The 25,111-nt window shown below is 58.7% G+C and overlaps 2 protein-coding genes across 5 annotated transcripts; both read left to right on the top strand.

Moving 5' to 3' along the window:
* Window positions 1–6,032: 6,032 nt before the first annotated feature.
* On the top strand, window positions 6,033–10,524 carry LOC112122134 (uridine-cytidine kinase-like 1). 2 transcript variants are annotated; one of them, XR_003370158.2, is made up of 7 exons: window positions 6,033–6,605; window positions 7,042–7,104; window positions 7,615–7,737; window positions 7,874–7,981; window positions 8,625–8,781; window positions 9,027–9,332; window positions 9,974–10,524. XR_003370158.2 is itself a non-coding variant. In XM_026659073.2 (6 exons), the coding sequence occupies exons 1-6, from the start codon at window positions 6,288–6,290 to the stop codon at window positions 9,098–9,100; spliced, it is 843 nt and encodes a 280-aa protein (XP_026514858.1). In that variant the 5' UTR covers window positions 6,033–6,287; the 3' UTR covers window positions 9,101–10,524. The 2 variants fall into 2 exon arrangements, 1 of the variants encoding a protein (XP_026514858.1); XM_026659073.2 differs by having other exon boundaries at window positions 9,027–10,524.
* Window positions 9,256–18,924, top strand: DNAJC5G (DnaJ heat shock protein family (Hsp40) member C5 gamma). Of its 3 annotated transcripts, none has more exons than XM_026659074.1 (5): window positions 9,256–9,332; window positions 13,366–13,484; window positions 13,855–14,068; window positions 15,841–15,994; window positions 18,023–18,924. In XM_026659074.1, exons 1-5 carry the CDS (start codon window positions 9,288–9,290, stop codon window positions 18,109–18,111), a joined length of 621 nt encoding a protein of 206 aa, XP_026514859.1. In that variant the 5' UTR covers window positions 9,256–9,287; the 3' UTR covers window positions 18,112–18,924. The 3 variants fall into 3 exon arrangements, with proteins under 3 accessions (XP_026514859.1, XP_024075533.1, XP_024075534.1); XM_024219765.3 differs by lacking the exon at window positions 9,256–9,332 and adding an exon at window positions 11,012–11,215; XM_024219766.3 differs by lacking the exon at window positions 9,256–9,332 and adding an exon at window positions 12,047–12,440.
* Window positions 18,925–25,111: the final 6,187 nt, after the last annotated feature.

The raw sequence follows: 25,111 nt of genomic DNA, 5'->3' as shown, positions 1-25,111 counted from the left end.
TGGGGGTTCCCCTTCAGCCCGTTTTCTTTGTGGCCAGGACCTTACCCTCAGCCGTTGTTTTTTTCTGTGCCCTCGTTGCTCAAGTTATGCCAATGACGATGGGTTCAAACCCTGCCAGACCTGCCACAGGTCTTTCCCCCACAGTGACAGGCATTCCAGCTGCCTCAGGGAGTCCTACGCCCCACGTGAGGGCAAGGTCTGCTTGAGTGTGAGCGCATATCTTGCAAACTGAAGGACGGTAGATTGAAGCTGCTGCAGGGTCCGACGCTTTCTAGCTCCCTGCATGGGTGACTGCAGCCTCACTGAGCAAACGCCATGGGGCTGCTTCAGAAGTGAAACCTTCTCCAAAGAAGAAACCCAGTTTCCCTGAGGGGGTCTCCAAAGGAAGGAGAAGGTAACCCCTGAGGCTAGGAAAGGAGACCACATCCCAGCATGGATACTGCTGAGGCTTCTACGCGTCCTGGTCCCAAGAGGACTTATGGTATGCCCCATGCTGAGGAGCCTTTTAGCAAGTCACAACAAGCTGCACGATTGTCAGTCCTGGAAGCAGAGACTAAGGATCCAGGCTAAGGATCCTTCCAGGAACAGGGACTCTTCTAAGAAGCCTTCTTCATCTCATGCTCTGGGCTTGCCCTCCTGGGTCGCAGCCCCAAGAACCACATTGGCCAAACCTCTGCACCATGTCTGTAACCACCCTCCTCCGCTTGCGTATCTACGGAGCACGCGGACTGTTCCTGTGCACTGTCCCCGGTGTCTGTCCAGGTTCCTCTTCTATGAAGAGCTACTAGTTGCAGAAGGGCCTGGATCTCCCCTCTTAAGGGGTACCAAGAGGGATCCCCCTCAATCCTGTCACACCCTTTGGAGCCAGAGCTGCCATTGGTTCTGCTGCACCCCAGCACAAGATCTCAACCACTGGTACTGACCCAGCCGCCAGCCCCTCCTCGGTCTCCTGGTACTGATGCTTCGAGCTCCTCCACAGGATATGGGAGAGGACCCCTCAGCTTGGGACATTTCTGCCCAAGACTCTGCCTTCTCTCTGCCCTGTCTGCAGGTATTCCTTGCAGAATCCAGCAGGCGTTCATGTTATCCCCAGCGGGGTCCCACTCCCTTTGCTTATGCACAGTGCACTGGGCTTTCTGGTGAGCAGTAGCATAGCTACCGTCCCATCCAGAGCAGCAGCCATCGGTACTGCAGGAGTGGAGATTAAGGATAATCTAGGCATGGCACAATATCTAAACGAATATTTTGCATCGGTCTTTAATGAGGCTAATGAAGGGTTTAGGAATAGTGGCAGCGTGACAGATGGGAATAAAGGAGGGGGGGTTGACATTACCGTATCCGAGGTAGAAGCCAAACTCGAACAGTTTAACGGGACTAAATCGGGTGGACCGGATGATCTTCATCCGAGAATATTAAAGGAACTGGCGCAAGAAATTGCAAACCCGTTAGCGATAATTTTTAATGAATCTGTAAACTCGGGGGTGGTACCGTTTGACTGGAGAATAGCTAATGTGGTTCCTATTTTCAAGAAGGGGAAAAAAAGTGACCCGGGTAACTACAGGCCTGTTAGTTTAACATCTGTAATATGCAAGGTCTTGGAAAAAATTTTGAAGGAGAAAGTAGTTAAGGACCTTGATGTCAATGGCAATTGGGACAAATTACAACATGGTTTACGAAAGGTAGATCATGCCAAACCAACCTGATCTCCTTCTTTGAGAAAGTAACAGATTTTTTAGATAAAGGAAATGCGGTGGATCTAATATACCTCTATTTCAGTAAAGCGTTTGATACGGTACCGCATGAGGAATTATTGGTTAAATTGGAAAAGATGGGGATCGATATGAAAATCCAGAGGTGGATAAAGAACTGGTTAAAGGGGAGACTGCAGCGGGTCGTACTGAAAGGTGAACTGTCAGGTTGGAGGGAGGTTACCAGTGGAGTTCCTCAAGGTTCGGTTTTGGGCCCGATTGTATTTAATCTATTTATTACTGACCTCGGAACCAAATGTAGGAGTGGGCTGATGAAGTTTGCGGATGACACAAAGTTGGGAGGTATTGCCAATTCGGAGAAGGATCGGGATATCCTGCAGGGAGATTTGGATGACCTTGTAAACTGGAGTAATAGTAATAGGATGAAATTTAATAGTGAGAAGTGTAAGGTTATGCATTTAGGGATGACTAACAAGAATTTTAGTTATAAGCTGGGGATGCATCGGTTGGAAGTAACGGAGGAGGAGAAGTTTCAGAGTAGCAGCCGTGTTAGTCTGTATCCGCAAAAATAACAGGAGTACTTGTGGCACCTTAGAGACTAACAAATTTATTAGAGTATAAGCTTTCGTGGGCTACCGAAGAAGTGGGTTGTAGCCCACGAAAGCTTATGCTCTAATAAATTTGTTAGTCTCTAAGGTGCCACAAGTACTCCTGTTATTTTTGGAGGAGAAGAAGGATCTCGGAGTCCTGGTTGATCGCAGGATGACTGAGTCGGCAATGTGACGTGGCCATGAAAAAAGCTAATGCGGTTTTGGGATGCATTAGGCGAGGTATTTCTAGTAGGGATAAGGAGGTGCTGGTTCCATTATACAAGGCACTGGTGAGACCTCATTTGGAGTACTGTGTGCAGTTCTGGTCTCCCATGTTTAAAAAGGATGAATTCAAACTGGAATGGGTACAGAGAAGGGCCACTAGGATGATCCGAGGAATGGAAAACCTGTCGTATGAAAGGAGACTCGAGGAGCTCGGTTTGTTTACCTTAACCAAAAGAAGGCTGAGGGGGGATATGATTGCTCTCTTTAAATATATCAGAGGGATAAATACCAGGGAGGGAGAGGAATTATTTCAGCTCAGTACTAATGTGGACACAAGAACAAATGGATATAAACTGGCCGTCGGGAAGTTTAGGCTTGAAATTAGATGAAGGTTTCTAACCATCAGAGGGGTGAAGTTCTGGAACAGCCTTCCGAGGGAAACAGTGGGGGCGAAAGACCTCTCTGGCTTTAAGATTAAGCTTGATAAGTTTATGGAGGGGATGGTTTGATGGGATAACGTGATTTTAGTCAATAGGTCAATAACGTGCCATCGCTGGTAATTAGTAACAATGGTCAATGATGGGATATTAAACGTTACTACAGAGAACTTTTTCCGGAGGGTCTGGCTGGAGAATCTTGCCCGCATGCTCGGGGTTCAGCTGATCGCCATATTTGGGGTCGGGAAGGAATTTTCCTCCAGGGTAGATTGGCAGAGGCCCTGGAGGTTTTTCGCCTTCCTCCGCAGCATGGGGCAAAAGGGGTCGCTTGCTGGAGGATTCTCTGCGACTTGAAGTCTTTAAATCACGATTTGGGGACTTCAACAGCTGAGTCAAGGGAGAGAATTATTCCAGGAGTGGGTGGGTCAGCTTTTGTGGCCTGCATCATGCGGGAGGTCAGACTAGATGATCATAATGGTCCCTTCTGACCTTAAAGTCTATGAGTCTATGAGTCTGAGTCCTCCCCAGGAGGCCATCTAACAAGTCCTCCTCCCCCAATGAGGCAGGCACATCCCATTCGCTGTGCTACGTAGATGATTTCAGGGCTTTTCAAGACCAGATGAGGAGAGCGGAATCATTCCAGATCCCTTGGGAGGAAATCCAGGAAACTCTGCACTCCCTGCTGGACCACCTTGCCTTAGCCCTTAACGAGGCTTTACTGTCAGCCGTCTGTGCCATGTGGCACACGCCTGCTACCATCCTGCCTGTTTGCAAGAGGGCAAACAACAACTATATTGTACTGACCAAAGGGCTGGAATATTTTTTCTCCCATCCTACCCCCAACTCCTTGGTAATGGACGTGGTCAACAAGAGGAGTCGACAGACCCAGCTCCAAATTGATTCCCTCAGATAAAACACTCAAGCGAATGGTCCTGCCGGGCTGAAAGAGCTACTCATTGGCTGCTCTGGGATTTCACAAACTATGCCAAATTTTCACATTTTATTGACCACCTACCGCAAGACCAAAAGGAACTGGCTCAGGCCCTCACGGTTGAAGGCCAGATGATTGCGAAGGCTTCGCTTCAAGCTTCTCTTGACGCTGCTGACACAGCCTCGTGCTCGATGGCAACTGCTGTCTCCATGCACTGAGCCTCCTGGCTATGGTCTGCTGGTCTCCCCGGTGGTACAGAACATGGTGTTGGGCCTTCCTTTCTAAGGCCTCAAGCTCTTCAGTAGTGACACCACCGGCTTGCTCCAGGGCAACTGCAACCCCTTGAGATCTATACACCTGAGCAGAGACGATTTAGCAAATCAGACTGCTCAGCGCGCCTGGCCTTTTCAATTCCAGACCTAAAGGAGAGGAGCAGAACCCCCCAGAAAGAAGTGCAGACCTCAGTGGGAACGTTGCAGTCCGACGTGTTGGTTGAGGATCCCTTCTCTAGATCTCTCACTGCAGAACCAGCCTCCAGGCATCCTTTGGGCACTGTCACACACATGTACCCTGCCCCTGTGCAGAGACCCTTCTCGCAAGAGTCTCCTAAGGCACCTGATTCTGGGGGCGATCGAGCCTGTTGCTCTAGTATTCGCTGGAAGAAGGTTCTACTCCAGGTCTAAGTTCCCTGTAAGCTGCGCAGCCACGCAGCAGCCTATTTAGCTTCGCGCAGGCGCTCAGGGACCTGCCTCGGCTAGGGCGCCCCTCCCCCGGACCCAGCTCAACCTGCAGCCTGGACCTGCCGCGGCTGGTGCTCCCGGACCTGCCGGAGTGGCCCAAACCCAGCCGCGGACGGATTGGGCCCAGCCGTGGTCGAGGAAGCCCTATCTATGTCCGCTTCTGCATCTCTCCTCATGGACATGCTCAGTTACCTGCTGTGTTTAAGAACACAGGGGCTGTCCCGGAACTCCATTAGGGTTCAGCTGGTGGCTGTCACAGCATTTCACTCGCCTGTGGAAGGGTTGTCTGGCTTTGCTCACTGGGGCTTTGTGCTTCCCTTTATGCAGCACTGTGCCCACTGGGGAGAGCAGCCCTCCTGCTGCTCCTTGGTCTGTAGATTCCAAGTCAAGAAGGGACCATTGAGATCATCTTCTTCGACCTCCTGTATAACACAGGCCGTTGAACTCCCCTGGATTGATTCCCGTTAAACCAGAGCGGTTTTTTTTGAAAAACATCCAATCTTGATTTAAAATGGTCAGCAATGGAGAAGCCACCACGATCCTTGGTCAGTTGCTCCAATGGTTAATTACTCTGTTTAAAAAATACACCATCTGTCGAGTCCAACTTTGTCTAGCTTCAACTTCCAGTTACTGGGTCATGTTAGACCTTCCTCTGCTAGACTAGGGAGCTCATTACCAAGTATTTGTTCCCTGGGTAGTTACTTATCGACTGGGGTCAAATCATCTCTTAACCTTCTCTTTGCTAAGCTAAATAGATTGAGCTTGAGTCCGACACTGTAAGGCATTTTTTCTAATGTTTTAGTTATTCTTGTCTCTTCTCTGACCCCTCTCCAATTTATCAACCTCCTCCTTGAATTGTGGGCACATGAAATGGACACGCTATTCCAGCAGCGGTCACATCAGTGACAAATACAGAGGTAAAATAACCTCTTGACTCCTACTTGAGAGTCCCCATTTTTGCATCCAAGGCTGGCATTAGCCCTTTCGGCCACAGCATTACAGGAGGAGCTCACGTTGAGCTGATTATCCATCCGCACTCCCAAATCTTTTCCAAAGTGACTGTCTCTCCTAGGCTAGAGTCCCCTAGGCTGAGTATGGGCTGCATTCTTTGTTCCTAGATCTATACATCTACATTTAGCCATATTAAAAGACCCACCTTACCGAGTGATCTGGATCTCTGTGTGACCTGTCCTCTTCATTATTTACCACTCCCCCAATCTTTCTCAGGGTTGGTTTTGTTTTCTTTCAGAGGGCCCAAGAACAGATCCCAGTGGGACCTCACTAGGAACACCCACTGGAGGAGGATTCCCTGTTTACAGTTACATTTTGAGACCGGTCAGCTAGCTTTTAATCCCCTTACTGTGTGCCATTTTGAATTTGTATTATTTTAGTTAGTGTCAGGTGGTACCAAGTCAAATGCCTTACAGAAATCTAAGTCTATCACATCACCACTATTACCTTTATCAGCCAAACTTGTAACCTCATCACAAAAAGAGAGATCCTATCAAACTATTTCCATAACTCCACGTTGATTGAAAAAGAGAGTAATATAATTAATGCCATTCTTTATTAAGTGATTCCCATATCAGTTCTTCCCTTATTTTCCCTGGAGGGGAGGTGATGGCTAGGTCCCCTCTATACCCTGGGACCCCCACATGGGAGAGGTGACAGGCTCCTGGTGCTGGGGGTGCATGGATCTCACTCTGGCAAGTGCCGAGATATTTTCCCCAATATGCCTACTCTGCCCCCATCCACTCCCCTGCGCTGCATTCTCCTGCCCGTGGGATGGGGCTGGAATTGGGGTGCCATTGGGGTGGGGGGGACGCAGGGGCCCCAGGGCCTGGAGTCTGCTCTCACCTCTGTGTCACTGGTCCCACAGGAACAAGGACACAACCAGAGACGAATTCATCTTCTATTCCAAGCGCCTGATGAGGCTGCTGATTGAACATGCCCTCTCCTTCCTGCCACTCAACGTATGTGACCTGTAGGCCCTGCCCCTTTCCTGGTGACCTGCCCCTCCTGCCTGCCACTCATGCTACAGGCCCCGCCCCTTTCCTGGTGACCTGCCCCTCCTGCCTGCCACTCATGCTACAGGCCCCGCCCTTTCCCTGGTGACCTGCCCCTCCTGCCTGCCACTCATGCTACAGCCCCCGCCCCTCTTCCTCCTGCTTACAGTAAAGGTCCTGCCCCTTCCCCAGTGACCCGCCCCTCCTGCCTGCCACTCACGGTACAGGCCCCGCCCCTCCTGCCTGCCACTCACGGTACAGGCCCTGCCCCCAATCTGCCATGTAAGGCCCAGGCGCTGCCCTTTGCTACCTGCTCTTATGCTGTCTGGACGAAGTTGCTGCGTCATGCTGCAGCCTGGCTCAGGGTCTGCCCCCACATTAACAACCTGCTCTTCTCCTGCAGCCAGTGACAGTGGAGACGCCTCAGGGGACTGTGTATGAAGGGAAGCGGTTCCACAGGCAGCGGGTGAGACTGGCCAGGTCCCCCCAGAACTCTGGGAGGAAGGGTGGCCATTCCACAGCCCTGGCCTGGGGAGAGCTAGTTCCATTCCCTGCTCTGCACAGACTGCCTGTGTGACCCCCGGTCAGTCACTTAGCTTCTGTGAGGTCAGTTCCCCCTGTCGCGTGCAGCGAGGCAGGATTGGGAGAAGATGGTGAGGCTCTCAGGTCCTGGGCTGATGGGGACCAGAGAAATGTCTATTCACCCATCTAGGACAACACCCCCTTGGGCTCCAGGAGGGGGATGCAAGGCTTCCCAGACTGCTTTGGGGAATAGGAAGGGTGGCTGGGGGTCCTTGCCCCAGTATGAGGGCTGGGGGGCTGTTGGGATGTGCTGCCCCAGTGTGGGAGGTGGGGGGCAGGGAGGGAAGTGCTGCCCTGGCGGGGGGTCTGAGAGGCGGGAGGCAGTCGCTGCCCCCTCGGGGTAGCTGCATGCCCAGTCCAGTCTAAGGTGGCTGTTGTCTTCCCTCTGCACCAGATCACAGGTGTGTCCATCCTGCGGGCGGGGGAGACCATGGAGCAGGCGCTCACTGCTGTCTGCAAAGACATTCGATTGGGCAAGATTCTGATCCAGACCAACCACGACACAGGGGAGCCTGAGGTGAGCGCTGCCCTGTCCGTCCCTTCTCTGCCCCCAGCGTCCACAGAGTGCTTGTGAATTCCACAAGGGGCTGCGGGGTGGGGGCAGGGTGTCGCACTTGACTCCTTCATAAACCCTGTCCCCCATCTCTCCTCAGCTTCACTATCTGCGGCTCCCCAAGGAGATCAGCGAAGATTATGTCATTCTCATGGACAGCACCGTGTCCACGGGGGCTGCAGCCATGATGGCCGTGCGCGTCCTGCTGGTGAGCCTGCCGGGCTGGCCCTATCCTCTGGGAATCGGGGCGGGCTGCCTGGGGTTTCCAGCATGGAAGCAGGGAGGCTACTGCTCTGAGAGCATGAGGCACTTCGCCATAGGTGGTAGTATAATAGGCTAAGCCTCCGCTGGCCTAGCCGCTGCTGCCAGGTTGCAGGTTTTGGCAGTTTGCATAGGGAAAGTTTTTGCTTCTTATTATGCGCCAGGCAGGTGCTGAGGTGGTTGAGGATGTGGTATGTGCTACTCAGCTCCCCCAGTTCATCAGTCATCTCCTGGAGTAGCAGATACCACCTCCTCAGCCGCCTCGGAACCTGCACGGGGCATAGAAAAAACTTCAGGAAGCGCTTTGCTTTTCCAGTGGGGTGTCTCGGGAGGGGAGGTGCGGCGTGGCTGGGGCTGGCCTGGGGCATGCGATGGAGGGGGTGGGCTCAGGGCTCCTGGCGGCCTGGGGCTCCTCCAGCCGGGGGAGGAAGACAGGGGAGTGGGCTTGGGGCGGCCCGGTGCTCCTCCGGCCGCGGGGGTGCTTGGGTGGAAGGGGCAGGGCTGGGCCCTAGCCTCCCGGAAGGGTGCTCCTCCTGCTGCCCATGCACTTCGCTCTGGGGCCAGACTGCTCAGCACTGTCTATGCTGCAGGATCACGATGTCCACGAAGAGAAGATCTTCCTGCTGTCCCTGCTGATGGCGGAGATGGGGGTTCACTCCGTGGCCTACGCCTTCCCCCGTGTCCGCATCATCACCACAGCCGTGGACAAGAGGGTTAACGAGGAATTCCACATCATCCCTGGCATCGGTAAGGGGGGCGGGGAGCTCAGCCTGGCTTGGGCGACTGCCTGTGGCCGCTCAGACCAGGCCCTACGGTGCCCTTCCTCGGCCCGGAGACAGCTGTGCTCCCGGCAGGGCCGGGCCGGGCTGCAGACCTGGGCGGATTGATGTGAGGCAATGGTTTCATTCTCCTGGGGCTTCCTCGGGGGAGAGGGGCTGGCATCATGGGGTAGGGTGCTGCTGGTCGCCTTACTGTGTTGCTTTTGTGTCTAGGTAACTTTGGAGACAGGTACTTTGGTACTGATGCCCCCTCCGCCTGGTGTGAGAGTGAGAGCACGGACTACTGAGCTGGCCTCCCTGCCTGCCAGCCTTGCCCCCGCTGCCTCCTCCCTCCCTCCAGCCTCGCCCTTCTGCTCCCCCCCAGGATGGCCCCTCCCTGCTGGCCTCACAGGGCCCTGATGCTACTTCCCTCTGGACCACACGCTGTTGGGCGGGCAGCTATTTGGAAACTGCCCACCAGCGCCTCCAGTGTACATGCAGGGAAGAGACTGCCTGTGGCCTGCAGTGTCCGCACGCTGGGTACACACTCCTCGTGCCCCCCTCTGGTTGGTGGACGGAGGGGGGGTCAGATTCTCCCTGTGGCCCCACATGGATGTGGGTGTGTGTGGAGTGGTGGAGGTGGTAAAAAACTCTCCCTATGGCCTGGAAGGGGCGAGGTGAGGCCCATGCACTGGCTGGGGCAGGCGCTCTATGTTTATTTGCTCGGAGCAGTTACTCCCCCCATGTTCCGGCTCATGGGCCAGCTACTTGAAAAATTGTCAGGGACCAAGGATCAAATGGAAGGGAACAGCCCCGTCTCCGTCAACCCGCAGCTCTACTCTTTTCCCCCCTCCCACCCCAGTGCCCAGATAGTCCTGAACGTGGGGCAGGGCCCCGGGGCTGTTTAGCCTGGAGCAGTCTGGTGCTGGCAGGGAACTAGGGCTGGTGCAGAATAGGAGGTGCCCTCACCTTCCACAGCAGGCATTCCAGCCCACGGGCCAGGTTCATGAGTCTGGCAGCTCCCTCTTCTCTGGGGCGCTGGCCTTGGGTGGGTGGTCAGGGCCAGCTCTGCTGGAGATGCTCAGCCTGTCCGGGAGGCAGGTGGGGGAGTTCATCCCTCCACGGGTGTGGGCTTGGGAGGAGACCCTGAGCTCCTTCCTTGACTCCTGTCTCTTGCTCAGGGCAGGACAGCTACGTGCCGCAGAAGCTGCTCCAAGGGGGAGCACGGCACGGCGGTCTCAACGTGTTTCAGCAGCCCCCCGTCCGAGCCCCTCCCCGCAATGCTGCCTCCTTGCCCGGGGCATGGGGAGACGGCTGCCGCCCCAGCGCTGGCTCATCCATTACTTCAATGCACAGGAAATCAGGACCACAGAGTGGGACAAGACGATTTCCGTCTCCTTGGAGAGCTGGTTTCAGTGGGGTCTCCCATTGCCACGCACAGTGCTAGAAGCCAGGGGCTGCCTCATGTCTTGCTGGGGCTCTGGGCCCGGGCCCCAGGAATGGCAGCAGCAGCACGCCGGTGGGGCATGCGTTTCTTGGCCCTTTACTGAGACTGGCAAGGGCATGCGAGGCTTCTGCAGGACAGGCCTGGGAAGTGGCAGATGCCCCTAGCGCTTGGTTCCTGCAAGCGGCTCTTCGCCAGCCCTGGGACCGGGCGCCCTCCCGCTCTGCCCTTGCAGTACTGTACATGGCGGCCTTCGTTTTGTACGCGCTAATAAAGGGTCTGCCAGGACTTCCCTGCTCGCCTCCTTTCGCACATCAGCTCCAAGGAGAGGGCAACCAACGAGCAATGGCTGCCCAGAGCTGGGGGCCAGGGGCCTCTCCACTGCCGGGGGCGGGGTGGGGGGCATGCTGGGAGTAGCTATAGCAGGGGAAAGGGGCATGCTGGGAGTTGGTGTATCTGGAAGGGAGCGGGGCATGCTGGGAGTTGGGGTGACGGGAAGCGGGGCATGCCGGGACTTGGAGGCGAGCGGGGGGTGACGGGGAGCGGGGCATGCTGGGAGTTGGTGTATCTGGAAGGGAGCGGGGCATGATGGGAGCTGGGGTGACGGGGAGCGGGGCATGCCGGGACTTGGAGGCGAGCGGGGGGTGACGGGGCGTGGGGCATGCCGGGAGTTGGAGGCGAGCGGGGCATGCTGGGAGTTGGGGTGACGGGGAGCGGGGCATGCCGGGAGTTGGAGGCGAGCGGGGGGTGACGGGGAGTGGGGCATGCCGGGAGTTGTGTCTCTGGGGGGCTCCCAGGCCCGGTGGTCCCCAGGGACGGGCTCTGCCCTTTCATCTCCGTACAAGGATCTGCACATGCGCAGGGTCCGGTCAGGGTTAAGGCGCCTGCGCAGGGCTCGGGCTGCGCATGCGCAGTCGTGACGAGGGTCTGGTTCTACCGGGTCGGTGGCGGAGGCTGAGCGGGGCCGCGGGAGCTGCCGGTGAGAGACGGGCCGGGGCCGGGGCCGGGGCCGGGGCCGGGTCATGGGCGGATCATCCGGGCCCAGCCTCGCCCTCCTCCCGCCGCCGCTGGCCTGCGGAACTCCCCGCGACGAGACGCTCTGCCGCGCGGCCCCGGGGTGCGGGGGGGGCCGGGCCCGGCCCGGCCCTGACTCCGACCCTCGCTGGGCCCCGGGCTGCGAGCCCGTGTGCGGCCGGGGCTCGGGGCGGGCTCGTTCGCTGCCCGGCTCGGGGGGGGGAGTCCCGGGCTCCAGCGAGTGCTCCGCGGTGGGGCCTGGCCGGGGCAGCGGCGCTGGGAGCGGCCGGGTTCAGGAGCTGGGGACCCGAGTCCTCCCGCGCCCCCAGCCCGGTGCCCCGCCGGGAGCGGTCTCCTGCCAGGCCGCCTGCCCCGCCTACGCGGAGTGTCCTAGGAGCGCCGCCGCCCTCGGCCCCCTCCGCGCGGGGCCGGGGCCGGTGTGAGCTGTCCCGGCCCGGAGCGGGGATCGGCCCGGAGCTCCTGCCCCCAGGGACCTGGGGCGACCCCCAGTCACCGTGACCCCTCCAGGGGGTGCGGGGAGGGTCTGGGATCCGGCTCATCACCCCTCCCGCTGCCTTGGGCAGCTGCGTGTGCCGTGTGCCCCCCATCCCCTGTCGGGCAGAGCCGGGGCCAGGAGTTGGGCTGTCATGGGGCCAAGCCCCGGCAGGCGAGACCCACTCGGTTCTTGGTGCCTGTTGGTGCTGTGAGGGCACCGCTCGGTGCGATCTGATTAACGTGGGTCCGTCTCAAAGCCTGTCCTAACCCTGCTGCCCCACGCTCCCGCCCTGCAGCCGGGCCATGAGCGGTGGGGCTCGGAGCAGGAAGTGATTCCCCCAAGCCAGGGATCAAGCCCAAGAGCTCCGTCACATCCATGGGGCCAGGCAGGGGCTGGCAGTGGGCAGGCTGGTTGCTGGGCTGTCTGTGTCTCCTCGCCTCCCTCCCCCTTGGGTCGTGGGCAGGTGGGCGCTGGCTGTGCCCTCCCTTGGGTCGTGGGCAGGTGGGCGCTGGCTGTGCCCTCCCTTGGGTCGTGGGCAGGTGGGCGCTGGCTGTGCCCTCCCTTGGGTCGTGGGCAGCCTGGTTGCTGGGCTCTCTCTCTGTCTCTCGTCCCGGTCTGGCCAGTTGTTGCCCTGCCTTGTTTCACTTCCTCATTCCTGCTGCCGGGTGAGCCTGGATTCCCAGCACCTGGCTAGGTAAGTGCTGTGTCCTGGCCCCTGTCCTGCTGCTGAGCTCTCGTGCCCTTTTTGGGGGTAGGGCAGGGGAGCTTGCGGGGTGAGAGAAGCCCAGAGCTGACAAGCTGCAGACAGAGGGTTTGGGGGTGTCTGTGTGGGGAGATGCACTTCGATGTCTCTGCGGTTAGTGCATGGCTGGGAATGGGGCATGCTGCGCTGGCATGTATCTGGGATTGCTGTGGGCCCTGTGGCCAGGAGTGGGCAGTGCTGGCCATTGGCAGCCCTGACTCGTGAGGGTGAAGGGGAGGCAGAGCAGCTGCTGCGAGCGGCCTGCCCAGAGTGTCTGCGCATGTGGCAGGGTCGCCCCAGGCTGCTGGGGGCCCGTGGTGCTGGTGTGCTTTGCTGCACCTGGCACTGATGTGGCCTTGTCTCCGCTGTCCAGGGCTGTGTGTCTTATGGAGGTGGGGAGGTTTGGTATGGAGGGAGCTGTAGGCACTGCTGGCCTTGCATGTGGGAGCCCCAGGCCAGGTGGTGCACGCGGGGCCTGCCGGAAATCTGCTGTTCCCTGCTTCCTCGCTGGTATTGTGAGCGCTGGCTGCAGCGTAGGAGCCCTGGGCTTGACCCTCTGCTGGAGAGCTGGTGTCTGCATGGTTTCATAATCCCCCAGGGGGCTCTGCTGAGCGGGCCCTGTGATGGGAGGGGGATCCCCTGGGCAGCTGTGCCCCGCTGCCTGCCTTGATTGCCATGATGAGATGGCCCTGCAGTGGGTGACAGGATCCTGGCCAGCACATGCCCCGCTGCTCGCTCTGGGGAGCTGGAATAGCTGGCGTGCCAGGCCCTGCGCCCAGCTCCCTGTGTCCTCACCCGTCCTGCCCCACAAAGTGGTGGCTGCAGCTTGCAGCGCATGGGCATGTTGACTTACACCCCCATTCCCCCTCCAATACAGAGCAACATGGCGGAACCCGGCCGACCCCAGCGGAAAATGTCCCGGGCCGGGGAGAGTTTGTACAGAGTCCTGGGCCTGGAGAAGGGGGCTTCTTCAGAGGAGATCAAGAAGGCGTACAGGTAGGGAGCCCGCCTGCTGGGCCCAGCGACCCCAGCCTCTCCCACAGGCCCTTTGTGGCTGCACCTCCGCTGCCGGACCTGCTGGGGCAGGGAGAGCCCAGCCAGCCATGCAGGCGAGTGCCTCCGCACGCATGCTGGGCTCTGGCCCTGTGTCTGGAGAGGAATGCACACCCTGGAACTGCAGGGTGGAGTTACACCATGCTGTCCCAAGGGTCCTCCTGCCCCCAGCATGGGGCAGGGTCATACCAAGGAGCTCAGGGTCTCCAAGCCCCAGGGAAAAGGGAGGGAGGATTCTCTGGGTGCCCACCTGAGATCTGGGGGGGCGGCTTTGGACATCTCCTCAGCCCTGCCGCTCCCCTGCACTATGCAGGAAACTGGCCCTGAAGTACCACCCAGACAAGAACCCCGAGAATCCCGAGGCAGTGGAGAAGTTCAAGGAGATCAACAATGCGAACGCGACGCTGAATGACGAGAACAAGCGGCGGATCTATGACGAGTATGGCTCCATGGGGCTCTACGTGGCGGAGCAGTTTGGCGAGGAGAGCGTCAAGTACTACTTCCTCATGTCCAAGTGGTGGTTCAAGGTGAGTGCCCGCTGCCTGCTGGGCACAGCCCCCCCGGCCTGTTCTGTGCGCCTGTCGGGCACCCACAGAGACACCACGGGCCACTCTCCAGCGCTGGCTGCTCCAGCCACGTGGCGCGATGCGGAGAGGTCTCCTGGGCTCTGGGTGCCCCACTGGAGGTGGGTGGGGTGCCCAGACCCTGAGCCACCCATGGTGGGAGTTCACAGTCAGTCTGACCATCGGTGTAAATGGGGCAGGATCTGAGGCTAAACTAAGAAAGAACAAGAATTACATAGACAAGTTAGGTGATTTCAAGTCGGCAGGGCCTGATGAAATACATCTTAGAATACTTAAGGAACTGGCTGAAGAGACCTCTGGGCCATTAGTGATTATCTTTGAGAACTCCCGGAAGCCAGATCCCAGAGGACTGGCAAAGGGCAAATATAGCCCTTGTCACTAAATGGGAATAAGGACAAACCAGGGAATTACAGACCAGTCAGTTTAGCTTTGGTACCTGGAAAGATAATGGAGCAAATATTCAAACAATGTATTTGTAAAGACTTACAAGATAATAAGGTGATAAGTGACAGTGAGCATGTATTTGTCAAGAACAAATCTTGGCAAACCAACGTAATATCCTCCTTTGACAGGGTAACAAGCCTTGTGGATAGGGGGAAGATAAAAGCCTTACTGAAGTTGAGATATACTGTCTCAAGTGACTGTCTCATAAACAAACTAGGGAAATGTAACCTAGACGAACCTACTGTAAGGTGGGTGCAAAACCCTTCCCAGAGAGTCGTTATCGGTGGTTCACAGTCAAGCTAGAAGGGCATATCAAGTGGGGTCCCACAGGGATCTATCCTGGGGCTACTTCTATTCAATATCTTCATCAGTGATTTAGAGAATGGCACAGAGATACACTTGTAAAGTTTGCAGATGATACCAAGCTGGGAGGAGTTGCAAGTGCTTTGGAGGACAGGATTAAAATTCAAAATGACCTGGACAAACTGCAGAAATGGTCTGAAGTAAACAGGACGAAATTCAAGAAGGACAGATGCAAAGTACTCCACTTAGGAAGGAACAATCTGTTGCACACATATAAAATGGGAAATGACTGCCTAGGAAGGAGTCCTGCGGAAAGGGATCTCGGGGTCATAGTAGATCACAAGCTAAGTATGAGTGAAGAGTGGAACACAGTTGCAAAAAAAGAAAACATCATTCTGGGATGTATTAGCAGGAGTGTTGTAAGCAAGACACGAGAAGTGATTCTTCCGCTCTACTCTGCGCTGGTTAGGCCTCAACTGGAGTATTGTGTCCAGTTCTGGGCGTCACATTTCAGGAAAGATGTGGAGAAATTCGAGAGAGTCCAGAGAAGAGCAACAAAAATGATTATAGGTCTGAAAAGCATGACCTTCCAGGAAGAATTGAAAAATTGGTTTGTTTAGTTTGGCAAAGAGAAGAGGGGGGGGGGGGGGGAAATAACCGTCTTCAGGTAGATAAACGGTTGTTATAAAGAGGAGGGAGGTAAATTATTTTCCTTAACCCCTGAGGAAGCAATGGGCTTAAACTGCAGCAAGGGCAGTTTAGGTTGGACATTAGGAAAAACTTCCTAACTGTCAGAGTGGTTAAGCACTGGGATAAATTGCCCAGGGAGGCTGTGGAATCCCCGACACTGGACAAACCCCTGTCAGGGCTGGTCAGACAGTCCTTAGTCCTGCCTCAGTGCGGGGCACTGGGCTGGGAGGCCTCTCCCAGCCCCTCGGAGTCTGAGCCGGCTGCTCCCTCCCCTGCAGGCCTTGGCCGTGTGCTGTGGCATCTTCACCTGCTGCTGCTGCTGCTGCTGCTGTTGTTTCTGCTGCGGGAAGTGCCGTCCGCCGGAGGACGAGGACTCCTACAAGTATGTCAACCCGGAGGACCTGGAGGCGCAGATCCAAGCTGAGGCCGAAGGTGAGGAGGAGGAGTTGCCCTGCACTGTGCTGCTGCCAGAAGGGAGCCCAGCTCAGCCCGTGGCATGTCCTTCGTCCGAGCCTGGCTCTGAGCAGGGCAGGGCACCCCCAGGCAGGTGTGCGGTTGAGCAGTGAGGGTAACGGGGGGGTTGGGGCAGGAGGGGAGGCCCTGAGGCTGCAGGCACACGGCCAGCACCGGGGGTGGGCAGCATGGGGCAGGAGCTCGGGGAGGGGGCAGTACTGGGCTCTGGCCCAGGGTCCCAGCTCTGCCACAGCTTGCTGTGAACTCTGGGCAGGTCTCTCGTCTGCCCTGGTGTCACGGAGTGTGGGGGGCTCAGCGCCCTGCACCCCCGGCGTCCTGCGATTCACCAGGACTCTCAGCCAGCCAGTAAAGCAGAAGGTTTATTTAGATGACAGGAATACAGTCCAAGACAGGTCTTGCAGGCACAGACAACAGGACCCCCCTCAGTTAGGTCCATCTTGGGGTCCCTGGGCACCCTAGCCCCCCTGGGAGGTCAGAGCCCTGTCTGCCTCCCAGCCATTCCACCAGCCAGCTCCTCCAACTCTGCCTTCAGCGACCCCTCCCACAGCCTTTGTTCAGTTTCCCGGGCAAAGGTGTCACCTCGCCTCTCCCCCTTCCTGGGTTCTCATGTTACATGCTCAGGTATTCTCCTTGGTCAGTCTCCCATCCCCCGATGCAGACCATCCTAGCCACACTCCCCTGTCAGCATTCACAGACCACTTCAAGAATAGTCCCAGTTCGTCACACCTGGCCCGCGCTGTCTCTACACGAGCCTGTGGCTGGCTTGGCCTGGCCCATCCCAGGGGCTGCGGGGGGCCTGGCAGCCGTCACCAGGGAGGGGGGACGTGGAGGAAAGGGGGGTCAGGATCTCGCTGACACCCTGGGGTCCCTTCTGGGCTGGGGCAGGCAGTGCTGGGCCCTAGTGCTTGGAGCTCTTGGGGGATTGTGCTCTCCTGCCCCCTGCGGGGCGGGGCCAGCAGCCCATGTGGGAGCAGGGGCTTGGCGGAGCTGGAGGTCGGTCCCTCCCGCGGTGTGGCACTCAGGCACCAGGGCTGCGTGTGAGCAGGGTGCAGGGCAGAGCAGACCGGCTGGGATCCAGGCACCCGGAGGGAGCTGAGCGTCTCTGGGGCCTGCCCTGCTGCCCCGCCTGACGGGCCCAGTCCGGCTCTTGCTGCTACCAGTTGCAGTCGGGGGGACCCTGCCCTCCGGTATGGGGCTGAGCCCTCCTTGCTGTTGGTCCCAGCGAGAGGGTGGGGGGTCCTCCTGTCGGCTGACAGGCCTGGTGACAGTGCTTTGAGTGGCCAGGAGGGGGGGCCCAGCACAAGGTGATTGTCTCCCTACGCTTGGGGCAAGGCCGCCCTGGGACTCACCCCAGCACTCACCAGCCCCGCGTCCCCCAGGCCCTGCCTGCCACAGCCTCCCCCACCTGCGTGTCCCCGGGGCCCCAGGCAGGCGTGGAGGGAGACAGCCCCATCGGCTGATGGGGCGCTCCTGGAGTCCCCACACTTGTGCCACTGCCCCTCTGGTGCCGGCTGTGGGTGGCCCTTTGTCACGGACCCACAGGATTTGTGGTACATCCTGGCTTTCACCAGCCCCTTGGAGGAGCCTTTCAGTGAGTCAGGGGAGCACTTACAGCTCCCTTGTCCCCTGAACCCACCCTCTGCTCCCAGCCCCCCAGCCTGGGCTCCCCCCCACCCCCCGACCTGCCCAGCCTGGGCTCCCCTAGCTCTCCCTGGCTGCCAGTGCCCCACCATCTTTGCCCACAGTCGTGGGCCAATAATAGCCATTTGGGCTGGCCAGGTCCACACCCTGCTCCATGGCTCTCACCTCCCTGGGGCCTCTGCTTGGGTTTGCTCTTGGAGCCTGGAGCAGCTGTCCGGAGCCCTGGCTGCCAGGTTCTGTGCCAAGCAGGTAGCCTGGTGTGGGCTTGGGGGGATCCCAGGTGGAAGTGGGGGTGCTCTGAGGCCCCTGAATGCCCTGCCCCTCACTGAGCCTGTCGCCCCTCAGAGACCCAGACACCCATTGTGGTGCAGCCCCTGCCTGCGGCAGCTGGAGAGGAGCCGCTGCCAGGCGCCAGCCCCAGGACTGATGCATGAGGCCAGCTTCGACCTGCTGACTGCCTGTCCCCTCGCCTGGACTCTGGGTGGGAACCCCACTGGAACTGCCGCTGCCCGGGGATCCCGTCCCCCCCGCTGGGGGCAGCCAGGCCACCTGGCTGTGGCTCGAATCTCAGGTAAACTGGCAACGCCTGTGGGGAGGCCGTTCCTGCAAGGACTCGCGCCTGCCAAGGCTCCTCATGCTGTGACTTCTCTGGCTGCTGCAGCCTGCTGGCGGGCCAGGCTCCCTGCGCTGGCATTGCTGCACAAGGAACCGGAGACTGGAAACCCCTGGGCACAACCCCCCTCCCTCCCTCGGCCAGTCACTCACCAGTAGCACCAGCACCCGCCTGGCTTCTCCCCAGCCGGGCCCCTCCCCCCACAAACCCCGTGTTTACAGCTGCGTGGATGCCGAGCTCGCAGGGCCCTGGCCTGAGAAGCACAAGTCTGTGCCCCAGCCGCGCAGTCTGGAGGCAAACGAGACCAACCCCACTGTAACTAGCCCATGGAGACGGGGCAGCCGCGGGCTGAGCCAGCCGGGCACCCTGTCCCTTCCCTGTGTCGGGTGCCAAACAGCTCTCCGGGCTGGGCGTGGGCCTGGCGGGCTGGGCTGCCCCTGGCAGGCAGCGCACTCACTGCCTGCTTGCACTGTGGCTTGCTGCCCCCCAGGGGCAGCACCCCCTCCCCCAGCGCTCCTGGCCCGGCCCAGACAGAACCTCAGTCACTGTGTCTGAGCCTCGGTGGTGTCCCTGCCGGCGCCCTGGGGCCCACCGGGGCGCGGTGTCAGGGCAATAAAGGAACCTGTTGTCTGGCTTTGATGACACCATTAAAGGCTGCTGAGGGGCTTGTCTCTCACCGTGGTCTTTGCCCTGCCAGCACTGCTCTGAGCCCATGACTTGCACCTGTGCAGCCAGCTCCCTGCCCAGCCTTGCTCCAGACTGTCCCCTCAGGAGCGTGGCCAGAGACCTCTCGCCCGTGCCCCAGGACTGGCCCCAGCACCGGGGGCCCAGCCGGTCTCGCGCTGTCGCATTACTGTGTGCCCAGAGCCAGCGACGGGTGCATGGTCACAGCTTGGCGGGAGCCCTCCCTGCTTCCCTGCAGGGGCTGTCAGCTGGACAGTGAGGGACCAGAGAGGGGAAGGGACATGGCTGGGCCTCCTCCCTGGGAGCCTGGCGGAGCAGGGGCAGGGTCCTTGCGCAGCCCTCAGCCCCTGGCAGCTGCACTCGGGGATGCGGGGGGGCGTTGCCAGCCACGCAGCCTGGCTTGAGCGAGGAGGAAGGAGTGAGCCCGTTGATGCAGGCCCGTTGAGCAATCAGAGGGTCCCTGAGAAGAGCCAAAGCCGCCTGGTTCTTGTATAACCTATAACTCCTGCCACTGTGTGGGGTGAGGAGAGAGCCAGGCCAAGGGCACCCTGGGCTCGGGGGCTGGGCTCGCCTAGCAGCGCCCACTGTGCCACTCTCGGCTTCCCCAAGCAGCCGGATGTAAGGCTAATGTTATCACACCGCCAGGCCAGGTTCTGCTCCTCCTTGGGCGGGGGGGAGCCTAGGTGATTTGGGTCAGGGAGGGGCGTGAGTGAAGCCAGCTGTCCTAGCTTGGGACTCCCTGCCCAAGGCCCCCCTCCCCCTTCCCAGTGTGTGCCTGTGGCTGGATAGCGGTCGCCATCCTGCCCCCTGCAGCCCGGGGCTGGTCCCTACACTGGCTCAGAGGCACTGCAGCTGTGAGCGGGGGGGCTCTTCGGGGTGTGTGTGGGGACCTGTCCCTCTGCTGAAGTCAGGAGGGGCTGTGGCGTGTGGATTATTGTGGCAGTGCCATGGGGGCAGGGCTGGGGGGGTCAGCTGGGGTGACATTGGCTGGGGCCCAGGTGTGAGGGGGGTGGAGTCCAGCTGGAAGGACCCGTTGTGCCCCCCACATCAGCTGGCCTGGAGAGCCCCCCAGCACCTCCTGCATCCATCCCCCAGTGCCTGGCTGAGCTCAGAGTGGAGCGGTTACGGCCACGTGCCCCTGGCCTGCTGGACGCTGCTGCCCGGCTCTCCTGGGCAGCAGCCCCCACTGTGCTGTGCTAAGGGGGGACAGGGCAGCACCTGCCCCATGGTTGCCCAGCAGGCACCTGGCAGAGCTGGGAGTGGGGTATGGCCTTGCTCTAGAGGCTGAATGGGCCTGGGGGAGGGTAAGGGGCCAGTGGAATCACACCCCCCCCCCACCACCACACAGCTGCTCCCTGCACTGCACCTCCCCTGGAGGTTGGTTCCCAACACAACACCCCCCCCAAGTCCAGCTTCCTCCCCCGCCTGGAGATTGGCCTGGGGAAGGCGCCTGCCCAGGCCTCTGCTCCCAAGGGAGTCGCTGTGAGCTGGAGCCACCAATGCTCGTCCCCCAGCTGCCTCTGGCTGCCCTCCCTCGGGGGTGCTGCATGGGGAGGGGGCAATGGGTCCAGGTTGCTGCCCTGCCAGGGCCACCCACGGCTTCTGGGGCTGCGGTGTAAACAGAGCCTGCTCACTGTGCCAAGGGTTCATTGTCTGCTCAGGCTGCCCTGTCCTGGGGGCTGGAATCAGCTGGGCGGGTGGGGGTACCAGGGCGTGGCTGGGCAGGTGGGGGTACCAGGGCGTGGCTGGGCAGGGGCATCGCATTCTCCAGTGCTGTGGTTGGTGCCACACCTGCCGTCCCATGGGGCAGAGAGGCCATGGGGCTACGCTCTGGGGGAGGGGCCAGCCAGTTTCACATGCTGGTAGCAGAGACCAGGCAGGGACTGACCAGGCCAGGGGATGACCCGGCCCTTTAACCAGGGCAGCTCCGTGGCGCTCAGGAGGGAGCCCCTCCCCCGACCCACAGGGCCAGGCTTGTTGGCCTTTCTCTCCGTCAGGTGGCTCAACCCCCACCCCCCAGCCATCCTCCCCCCGGGCCGCTGGGCCCCCACCAACGGTACTGCATCAGGCCAGCCCCCAGTGCCCCCCTCCCCCACCAGTGGCACCACATCAACCTTGGGTTCCCCCTCCCCCAACAGCAGCACGCCAGCCCCCCTGCAACAAAGTGGGAATTTCTTGCAGTGTTTTCCTGAAGGCTGAGCCCGGTGAGACTTCCCGGGTTGGGGGCTGCTGCCCCGGGGGCAGAGGAGTTAAATGCTCCTAGGGCAGAGCAAGGGCAGGAGGGGTGTGTCAGGCCTGGCGGGGCGTTAAGGCCAGGCTGACCCCGCCTCAGCTCAAGGGAGGATCCGACTGGACAATAGGAGCCCCAGGACTGAACAAGCTCCAGCAGGTGGGGCTGGGGACTCTGCAGGGCTCGGCAGGTGGGGACCGAAGGCTGGGACAGGAGCTGGCCTTTGGTGGGACCTGGGGCTGCCTGGCACGGAAAGACAGAGGAGGGAGCGGAAGCGGTGCCCACAACTGCTTGGCCAGCTGGACTGTGTCTTAACCCGAGGGCCCCCCACGCCGCACCCAGGGGACCAAGACCGGCTCTGGGGGAAAGGCTGCCTGGTGTCGCTGCAGGCACTGGCGGGCGCAGGGGTCCCTGCAGAGCGGCTGAGGCTGTCCTGGGCGTCTGGCTCAGCGGGACTCGCTGGGCAGAGCGATGGGCGGAGGCAGGAGCCCAGTGGCTCCGTTTCAGGAGGCAGGGAGGCCGCGTGGCTCACCCTGGGGGAAGAGTGAGACCCTTGGCGGGGGGGTCTGGCCCACTGAAGGCCCCTCCCAGAGACTGTTCCCAGGTTGGGGCCAGAGCCCCGACCCTGTGGGTCCATGACACCCCCTCGCTAGGAAGAGCATGGCAGCGGTGCAGGGAGCGGGGGAAGTAAAGCAAGGCACAGCTGGAGAAGGCTGGTCAGACCCAGGCGGGGCTCGGAGAGCCCAAGCGCAGTGAAGGCAGTAGCAGGGCGTCCTCACGCCCAGTTCCCCTCTCTGGAGCTGCAGCGGAGGGAGCTGGCTGAGACACTGGCTGTCCCAGGACAAGCAGCCGCAGCAGCTTTTGGAGGGAGGAGGAGCAGGAGGTCCCGTTGAGGGGCGAGTCCACGGGAACCTGCGGTGTACAAAGTGCCCCATTTAAGGGAGGGTGCTGGAGACCTTGGCCTTTGAGAAGGCTGCGCTTTGAGCCTGGTCCCCCCTGCAGACCGGCCCCACCGTCTGGCCCCCCCGCCTGATCCCTGGCGGTAGAGGTGCACAGCCAGATGGAGGGCGTGGATGCTCCCAGGACAAGGTTTTGGCGTGCGCAGTGCCCAAGGGATCGATGTACATGGAAGCCACCCCCCCGATGGGAGTTTGTCTCCACACAGTTTTCACGAGCTGCTCGGGTTCGAGCAGCGCCAGGATCTGTCCTGCGAGCTGAACCTGGGGCTAGTGGGAAGCTGAAGGAGCTGTGCCGTGCAGGCTGGTTGGCAGATGTTTGTGGCCAGTGGGTCTGGGTATGAAAAGAAACCCAAGGGGATGGGGCTAAGCCTGGGTTCTGGGAAACAAACCAGTGGGGGTGCCCCAGACGTGGGACTTGGGGAAAGGCAAAAAGTGGGGGGGTAGCTGACCCCAGTAGATCCCCACCTAGGGATCTCGAAGCCCTGAAGGGTAACGTTTGTGAGAAGGGTGGGCAAAAGGGGAGGGGGAGGGGCACTCTGTTACCTGTTTGTGAGTCACTGACAACTCAAAGGAAAAGTCTCTTGAATGCCTTTGGCGCCAAGGGCGAACAGATACAGCACATGCTGGGCATTACTTGGTGTCTGCTGCAGACAGGAAACCAGCCCAGGCCTGCAGAGAGATGGCAAGGACATGCTGGCTTTAGGGGTGACCCAGCCGTCCTCCAGTCCCTGGGCCTTGCCGATGGTGCTGGTCCCCAAGAAGGACGGGTCGATCTGGTTCTGTGTGGACTATTGGAAGCTCAGTGCCATCACCGTCTCCGATGCCTACCCCATGCTTATGACTGATGAGACCCTAGACAAGTTGGGGTGGGGCCTGGTACCTCATTACCACTGATCTCACCAAAGGCTACTGGCTGGTGCCTTTGGACCCAGAAGTAGGAAGTGCTAGAGCTGGGGAAGCCCAGTCTCGGGAGGCAGTGAGGCTGCACGGCCTGCCCTGAAGGAAGAGCGGGACCCGCTGAGACGTCTGGCCCGCTGAAGAGTTCCTCCAAGAGACTTCCAAAGCTGGGGGCATAGCACCGATCTAGGGCAGGCGTGACAAATGGAGCAGCTGATACAGAACTTGGTTAATAAAGAATTAAAGGAGGGTGGTATAATTAATGGCAATCATCACAGCTTTATGGGAAATAGATCCTGTCAAACTAACTCAATGTATTTTTTGATGAGATGACAAGTTTGACTGGTAAAGGTAACAGTGTTGACGTAACATACTCAGACTTCTCTAAGGCCTTGTCTACACTACACGGTTTTGTTGACAGAAGTCAGCTTTCGTTGACAAAACACTGGACGAGTATACGCTGCGCTGCATCTCCCGCCGACGGAACTCCCCTGCTACGCTGACATCAGAAAACCACCGCAACGAGAGGCATAGAGCTTTGTGTGACGTAGTTAGAGCGACGCAGCGTCAGTGTAGACACCTCACTTAGTGTCTACATTGGACTTGGTATCACATGACATTTTGATTAAAAAACTAGAATGATATAAAATGAACCTGTCCCACATTAAATGGATAAAAACTGGCTAAGTGGTAGGTCTCAAAAGGTAATTGTAGACAGGGGTTCTCATTATCAAGCGGGTTTGTTTCCAGTGGGGTCCCACAGGGATGGGGTCTTGGCCCTACACTATTTAACAGTTTTATCAATGACCTGGAAGAAAACAAAACCAACACTGATAAAGTTTTCAGATGACCCACAGATTGGGGGAGTGGTGAATAATGAAGAGGACAAGTCAGTGACACAGAGCGGTCTGGCTCCCTTGGGACGCTGGGCACAAGCAAGCAGTGTACATTTTAGTACGGCTAAATGTAAATGTACCACTAGGAACAAAGGATGCCGGTCAGATTTACAGGCAGAGGGACTCTACCCTGGGTGTCATGGTGGACAATCAGCTGGACATGAGCTCCCAGTGTAACACCGTAGCCAGAAGGGCTAATGCCATCCTGGGAGCATAAACGGGGGAATCTTGAGCAGGAGCAGAGAGGTTATTGTACCTCTGTTTGGCACTGGTGCGACTGCTGCTGGGATCCTGTATCCAGGTCTGGTGCCCACAATTCAAGGAGGAGATTGATAAATTGGAGAGGAGTCAGAGAAGAGCCACAAGAATGATTAAAGGATTGCAAAACTTATAGCGATAGACTCAAAGAGCTCAATCTAATTATCTTAAGGGAAAGCTAAAGAGTAACTTGATTTATTTACTTATTTATTTATTTATTTGGCGTACGCAATCCGGTCAAGCCAAGCCCCAGTGTCCTTATCGACAATGTTTCAGGCATGAAGAGTCCAGGAAGTTGAGTCATTTTGCAGTCCTCAACAATGTGTGTCAGGGTTTGTGGTTGCCCACGCTGACAGAGTGACTGGCTCTAAAACACCACTCAAATTCCCCTGAGCACAAATTCCACATCCGGTACGAAAGCGGTTGAGAAGGCTCCATTGCCTTTGTGGTAAATCAAACCCGGGTTGATGTTGAGTGGGGTCAGAGACAAGCTAATTATTTGTCACTTTCTCTGCGAACCATGAAGCTCGCCACGCGTCCTCTACCGTAAATCCCTCACCTGGTAAACTTATCCACAGTGGGCGCCGTGAGGGCAGACGACCACGTGGCGGATTAAACAAGTCTTTAGTTAACGGTAGATGTGGCATATCACACAATTTCATCATAAGCTTTGCTACGCTTTCCTCTCTGCGAACACTGGGTGGAGCAGTATTGCAGAGAACCAGGAACCATGGCTGAGGAGTAGATTTAAGTGTGCCCGAAATAATACGCATGGTGGAATTAAGTTGTACGTTGATCATTGTTGTGTGAGACGAGCGAGCCCAGACTGGAGCGCGGTGCTCTGCCAATGAGTGCCAAGGCTGACGTGTGTGATGTCTGGGCACTGGCGCCCATGGC

Source organism: Terrapene carolina, unplaced genomic scaffold, assembly GCF_002925995.2.
Source record: "Terrapene carolina triunguis isolate 2854851 unplaced genomic scaffold, T_m_triunguis-2.0 Scaffold569, whole genome shotgun sequence".
NCBI lineage: Eukaryota > Metazoa > Chordata > Testudines > Emydidae > Terrapene > Terrapene triunguis.
Note: the sequence above shows the minus strand (reverse complement) of the source record. Positions and strands in the feature narration are given on the sequence as shown.

Bases quoted from the DNA above. Each gene is read 5' to 3' on its own strand.
- DNAJC5G (XM_026659074.1), top strand. From the start codon at position 9,288: ATGCAGGGAAGAGACTGCCTGTGGCCTGCAGTGTCCGCACGCTGG. The intron at 9,333-13,365 runs GTACACACTCCT...CCTCCAATACAG, and splicing joins CTGCAGTGTCCGCACGCTGG to AGCAACATGGCGGAACCCGG. The intron at 14,069-15,840 runs GTGAGTGCCCGC...CCTCCCCTGCAG, and splicing joins TGTCCAAGTGGTGGTTCAAG to GCCTTGGCCGTGTGCTGTGG.
- LOC112122134 (XM_026659073.2), top strand. From the start codon at position 6,288: ATGGGAGAGGTGACAGGCTCCTGGTGCTGGGGGTGCATGGATCTCACT. The intron at 6,606-7,041 runs GTATGTGACCTG...CTTCTCCTGCAG, and splicing joins TCTCCTTCCTGCCACTCAAC to CCAGTGACAGTGGAGACGCC. The intron at 8,782-9,026 runs GTAAGGGGGGCG...TTTTGTGTCTAG, and splicing joins CCACATCATCCCTGGCATCG to GTAACTTTGGAGACAGGTAC.